Here is a 7,337-nt window from a genome sequence, read left to right on the forward strand (position 1 = left end):
GGCAGTGTCACTGGCCCTCATATGTGGGATCTGAACCGGGGCCCTCTGCCATCCCAAACCAGTTCTTAACCATCACGCCACTCAGCTGGCCCCAAAAATTGCATTTTTTAATGTAGTCTTATGATGCTTGGAAGTATATAACATTCAGCACCTTTTATTTACTAAAGGGATATATAAAATTAGGGAAGAAAACCTAGAAGAAAATTCCTGTGTAACCCAATATTGTACCCTCCTAAAGGCAGATAAGAGTGCCTCGGTGTTCCTTTCTTAACAACAACTAAAATAAAATAAACACTCTTCAGAACCTGAAATTGTGGTGTATTTTTCATAACTGGACTAATTGTTAATTGATTACAATGAGAATGACCTAAGCAATTAGCTTAATTAAGTTATTGAAACAAAGTAAGGATTACTTAACATACAGCTAGTCAGCAATGACCACTATAAAAAAATTGTGTTTAGAATACCGTTCCTATTTATTTTACAGATATACACAGAGTCAATATAAATCATTGCAAATGGAATACCAATGTAAATACGATTTCTTATTTTTCCATTTTCTTATTTTTCCATTGGACATGTATTTTTGTTAATAACTATTCCTTGACAATTTAAACTGTATCAATTGGGCAATTCTTTTTTTTTAATTTTAATTTTAACTAGTAGGCAGCTATGAACACGTCAAGATGGCATGTTTTTTTCTAGTGACCTTTGAGAAGGTCCTGGTACATTAACCCAACTTCCATTCATGCAGTTTCTGTACTGTTGTCGATAGCACCATGTCTGTTCTCCACATTGAGGGCAAGAAGGGGAATCTATAGGCTGATATGAAGACTGTGAAGTGTAATGTAAAGATAGAGCCTCTGATCCTGGGATATCTTGATAAAGTTGGGCAGACTGATTGGAAATAGAGGGCCTGAGGAGTTCTCTGCATCAAATGATCCCTGTCTCTGATACTTACTCAGCCTAGGCCAAAAGACAAGCACATAGGATTTTATGGTTTTGTATAAGATGAACATACTAGATTAGATTAAAATGAAATAAAATAAAATAAAGAGAGTCCTTTTTTTGATAAATTTACAAAGACTCTTTATTGCATAAATTTTGCAGAGGACACTCATTCATTCCTTAGATACAATGGAGCTAAGCATTGTAGATAGCAACATAGAAACATAGGCGAACAAGGCAGGAAAGTGTCTGAATTTAGGAAAATTTGAGTCAGGGCCAGAGTTTTTATTTTTGTTTTTGTTTTTTAAAAAATTCTTATTTACTACTTATACACTTCTAAGTGTTATGATAAACATTTATAGGGTGATACTAGTCCAGAGGAATGATACAAACAAATCCATTGTAACCCACTAACCCTTCATTCTGGCTAAGCAAGTATATTAAATCCATTGTTAAGAAATGGAGCATTAGGAGGGCAAGTTAAACTGACAGGGGTGGAAGGGTTGCTCTGTACATCATCTCACTGGGGCATACCCATGTGCAGAGCAGGGATGTATGAAAAAAACTGTTGAAAAACAGGAAAGTTTTTTACCCATTACCACTCTTCCTTAGCTGGGAGAGAAGATGAAGATCAATAATAACTGCTCTCTACATTCAATTTTGACACATGATAACAAAAACATCTAAAAGGGGCATGATGAACTACAGGAACCTATGTCACAGTACAAGAATGTTAACTCTGAGAATGTTTCAATAAATACTTTGGGGTGAAAACACTGGTTCACCCAGGACTTAATTTAGTGCTAATTGCTTTTTTCAGGGCACCTTTAACATCCTTATTCCTTAAGCTGTAAATCAGTGGGTTTAACATGGGGATGACAACTGTGTAGAAAACAGAGGCCATTTTGTCTGTGTCCATAGAGTAACTTGAACTGGGTCGAATATACATAAACAAGAGTGTCCCATAAAATAAGGCCACAGCAGTTAAGTGGGAGGCACAGGTAGAGAAGGCTTTGCTTCTCCCCTCATTTGAGGTTATTCTAAGGATGGTGGTTATGATGTAGCTGTAGGAGAGACAGATGGTGATAATACTGAACCCCAGAACACAGCTACTGTAACTGAACATCACTACCTCATTGATGGATGTATCTGAGGTGGAGAGGGCGAGTAAGGGTGGGAAGTCGCAGAAAAAGTGATTGATGATATTAGAGTTGCAGAATGACAATCGAATTGTGCAATAGGTGAAGATGGCTGAATACACCAAGCCTTCAATGTATACAATGGCTACTAGTTGGGCACACACTCTCCTGGACATGGTCACTGTATAAAGAAGGGGATTGCAAATGGCTACGTAACGGTCATAGGCCATGACAGACAACATGACACATTCCACATTTGCAAAGGCACCAAAAAGAAACATCTGGATGGCACATAAGTTATATGGAATCTTCTTTTGCTCAGATAAGAAATCAGCCAGCATCCTGGGAGAGACAGTGGAGGAGTAGCAGACATCACAGAAAGACAGATTGCTCAGGAAATAATACATAGGCGTGTGGAGTCTGGGGTCCATGTGGATCAGCAGGACCATCCCTAGGTTGGCGATCACAGTGATGCCATAAACCAGCAGAAAGAGCACAAAGAGCCCCTGCTGCACATCCCGTCTGCCAGAAAGTCCTAGGAGGATGAAGTCAGTAAAGCCAGTGCAGTTCTCAACAGCCATGACTCAGGCCTGGGAATCCCCGGGTGTGAAGGGAGGAAAAGGAGGTGGGGGGTAAAGTCACCTTAGTCTCTTCATAGTAAACTGCAGGTCCTTTCTATTTTCCAGTAATTAGAAGAAGTAAACAGTGGTAGGACTCCATGAGGAAGGCTGACTCTTTGCAAATATATGCTATGTAATATAAATCGATAAATGATAATGACAATAATCTGTCACATTTGTATAGCACTCTGCTGAATCTGTGGCACACTTCTATCCAAATTAAATCGTGCTATTTCCACACCAACCTATGTAGTATTAAAGAGCATTTTGTTAGTCTTTTCTTATAGATAAAGACATGATATTTCCAGATTTGAGGCGATAGTTCTTAAATTAATTGGTGCAGTAGCACACATCTTCTGAGAAGATTGCTCTTGTTTTCCAATATTGTGGAAACATTGTTATATCCTGCAAGACAGTAACACAGTTAAGTGAGAGGTGCAAATAATGAACGTATTTCTCTGCTTTTCCTTCGTCATCCACAATTGTGGAGTGGGCAGAGAAATGGCAGGTTCCTGGATAGACCATCCCCCCATTTCCCTACTAATCTCTCAAGTCCTTTCCAGTCTCGATTAACAGCTATGTCTGTGATCTCAGGCCCATTGGAGCAGCGAGGGTGGTGGTTGCTGGAGAGAAGCATAGAAGGGCCTCCATGAGTGATACGCTCGAGTGAAGAGTCAGGAATATGCCAGGGCTTCCATGCTCCTCTGACAGCTGCTGTGCTCAGGGGAGATTATGGAGAATATTAGGGACCTGACTGCAGGCATGCCAGTCGCACAGGTGACAGAGAGGTAAGAAAGGGATAACGTTCTTCTGTGTACTTTCTCCAATCAACTAGAATCCACATGGCCTAGTCATCAACAGAAAGGATGTATAAGTCACATGACAAAAGTCCTGATATGTCCATAGACCCACAACCTCATAGAAAATCATGTCTGAACTGTGCCCCCATCCCAATGCCCCAGGAATTAAAGTATTGCCTACTGTTTTCTTTGATCCCTATTTCCTTTGACTATCTCTGAAATCTGCCTCCCTTTGCTTTTACAGAATTAGTCCTGGGAAGGCATATTGAATTCCATGTTCCACTATTATATTTTACCCCATCAATTATGTCATATATAATGTCATACATGATGTCTACTCTGTGAGAATGTAAGAAAAGTGGAGCTGAAGGTAGATGAACAGCAAAAGAAAATCTGAAAAATGATGTAGAACTCAATGCGCAGTTCTCCTAATTCTTGACATAAACTCACTTAAATACCTGCCCCTGTAGACACATCTTTAAAAACTGCTTTCCCTAATATATGCATATATATATATATATATATATATATATATATATATATAGTTTTAAAAATATAAAAGTTTAGGTAAGATACTAAAAACAAAAATGTCTTACCACCTCTACAATCTATACTGGAATTTTGTGGTAGTCTCTGTCATTTATGTATTTGTACTTAAAATAAAAGTTTGTATAATATTTCCTACCCTCCCTTGGTTTTATAACATGCGTTCAGCCCAAAAAAGATAAAAACTGAAGAAATCTAAAACACAAATCAGAAACACAACCAGTGTCTGTACCTGTTCCGGAACGCTGACCGTTTGTTGCACCCACTGTAAAAGAGGAGGACTCAGCACCGTGTCCTGACTGAGCTGGATGATATAACCACCTCCGAGTCTGCTCCCTCGGGTGGTGAGGACTTGGTCTCTTGGGATATGTGACAGGAATCATAATATGCTTTATCACCTGTTACATCCTACAGGCTTGGGGGTTAAGAAAGAAATATAGACCTTTTTAAATATATTAGGTGATTTAAAAAGGCACCTAAGTAATTTTCCATCAGGTAAACTCAAGAAAATGCTATATTTGTGGTACCTAAGAGCTTTATTGCCATTCTCTCCTTCTCTGGTTCATATTTGGAGAAGGAGTCATTTTTGTCACCTTCTGATTCATTTCCATACTCATTTTCCCTCAGGTGCTCCATGTCCCCACAGATGCCAGTTTCCCCAGGCTACTCTCCCTTTATGCAGGATCCAGACTTCGTCTCCATGAAAGCCCCTCCAGACCATGTCGTCTAACTCCCGCTCCCCATTAAACCCGCTCCCCATTAAACCCGGAGCATAGGCAGCAATACATTGCTAAAAATTGGGTAGCCTAAATTCCTTCCCAAAGGGTTTGTGTTTTAATAGAATGGCTTTCTTTAACTATGGGGTGAGAGGGAAGATTTGAGATAGAATTGAAGACATAAGAGACAAACAAGTGAGAATAAAATTCTGTATCTACAGGGCTTTCCTGACATCACTGGTGCCCCTAAACATAACACTATGTAAGCAACTGTCTACTTATAAACTCCTTCTTCCAGAAAACGGTTGTCTGGTGCTGAGGCCTGGACCATTATCATATAAGTTCAGTGTGTGACAGTGCTACTAAGAAAAACCCAGTTTAGTAAGTGTCCCTGTGGCAGAAAACAAGTAAGGACTGTGTGTTGCTAACACATCTCTGACATATAAGCAACGTAGTACCTTCTGGGAACAAAAGATAATCATTTAATGAAATAGTCTATGAAAATTGTACGCTGTACTAATTTTATAAGACTACCTTGAAAATGTATTGTGTATAAAAAACTGCTGGATACCTAAGTTAATAATGAAATGCTGTAGTTATCTACAATCTGATAGTAAATAGTCTCTGTCTTTAGAAAACCTTTTAAAGTTATATGTTTTTTAGAAGGTGGTAAATTTTTGAAAATTAAGATGTCCCTGCATTTAAACCATGTCCAAAAATCAGAAAAAAACAAGCTTTTCAGAGACTGTCCATGGGCCCTAATATGATACATAGTTTTGTAAGTTTTTATCAAGTATACAGGAGTAAAATTTTATAAAGTGTACAGAAGTAAAATCAGTCAGGTTTTATCCTTTTTTGTCTGGATTCTTTCATTTAGTATTACTTGTATGAGATTCCTCCATGCTGTTACATGTGATGATAGTTTATAATATAAACAGACTGGACATTATAAATGCAAAACACATTGTTCAAATATAGTGAACAAAGTTACAATGTGCTTCCTGGATATGTAGGCAAACACCTGGGATCTACAACATGAGTATGAATTAATTGAGAGCTGCAAGTAGCTAGAGAAAGCATTCTAGGCAGACGGGTCAGCTATTTTAGAGGCCCGAGGTAGACAGGACTATGTCATTTCTATGGAATTTGAAGAGCTTAAAGTAGACCAGTGTGCTAGAGTGTAGACTACAGTGATGAGGTAGAAAGGGTTAATTAATAAAAATGAGCCAGAAGGGGGGCCGACCAGGCCTGCCTCCCCTCACCAGGGATGGCCCAGGCTCATCCCCTAGAAATAAATCAAAGATGTTCAAACACTCCTCAAAAGAGGCGATAAGACCCAACTGGTATTCACTGGTTCCTCACACACATGCCAACTGTTAAAACCTGTCCATCACATGAACTCTAGCCTCATTATAATACAATTAAAATAAAATGAACATTAAGTCTTCACCCCACATTGGGCTTTTCTGTATGCATTCTGGGTAAGAGCACGTGCAGAAAGAAACTAGTTATATAACCAACATACATCAATCAAATGACCTCAGTCTATACTTCACATCTCCTGCTGTAAGGAAATTCACCTACCCTTTTCTATATATGAATAAACTAACCTAAAGTTAGGTGCAGGCAACTTCTATGCTGGCATCTTTCTTCTTGAATAAATTCCTTGCTTTCTTCATTTGAGCCTGAGTCTGTGAATTTCTTCCCTTTTTGCGAATGACCAGGGATTATTCCAATGACACAATGTATAGAGTACAGTCAATTCTTGCACTGCAATTGACAATTCCTCCTGGGGTTTCCCTGCCCTCCACACCACCATGTCCTTCAACACCATTGAGTCTTTCATTCTGTTTCCTAAACCATTACCTTCACTGTGAGATTTTAAATACTCTGAGTTTAAGAACTGTGCATTTTATCTCTTTTACCCAAACACCAGCATAGCATCTGAAGAAAGAAATCCCCCCAAAAGTGAATTTTGACTTAATGTTTATTATACATAGGCAGAAAAAAAAATCACTGAAGTTCTGTCTAATATGTGCCTTCAATTCATGTGTTATATCGTCTAGACAAGAACATAAAGTGGTTGTGGATACTAAAGGTAACGGAAAGTTAAAGACATACAAATAAATTATTGGAAAATAATTAAACAAAACAGCACTTATCTGGATGTTTACAAGATTTTTGACAACGTCACATAGCTCTGCTCTACTGTGCTGATGATCAAATCACTGGGAGTGGCTGGTGCAGAAAACAGGGAAAGGACGTGCATTTGAAAGACCGTGCAAGAATCGAGGGCACGTTTATGGTGGCTGCAATTACAAAAGTCAAAAGTCATTCAATATCTAGGTTGTCTAGGTGCCCTTGTAAAATGCCTTTGAGTGAAAACATTTCAGATTGCCAAGAAAGCCCAAGTAGGACAATGGACTCCTCTGTTCTCCAGGGAGTGACAGTTTGGTATGGATGGAACATAATATAAATAATTATTGGATTGTACCACAGTAGTCAAAACAATTTTTGACTTTTATGTGTTATAGTGTAAGATTGGAAGAAATGTGAATACATAGGTTT

At 38.6% G+C, this 7,337-nt stretch overlaps 1 protein-coding gene across 1 annotated transcript; it reads right to left on the reverse strand.

Moving 5' to 3' along the window:
- Positions 1-1,729: 1,729 nt before the first annotated feature.
- LOC109378290 (olfactory receptor 5W2-like) lies at positions 1,730-2,668 on the reverse strand. The gene has a single exon (XM_019634725.1). It carries the CDS (start codon positions 2,666-2,668, stop codon positions 1,730-1,732), a length of 939 nt encoding a protein of 312 aa, XP_019490270.1.
- Positions 2,669-7,337: the final 4,669 nt, after the last annotated feature.

This window comes from Hipposideros armiger, unplaced genomic scaffold (genome assembly GCF_001890085.2).
Source record: "Hipposideros armiger isolate ML-2016 unplaced genomic scaffold, ASM189008v1 scaffold_1853, whole genome shotgun sequence".
NCBI classification, from domain to species: domain Eukaryota; kingdom Metazoa; phylum Chordata; class Mammalia; order Chiroptera; family Hipposideridae; genus Hipposideros; species Hipposideros armiger.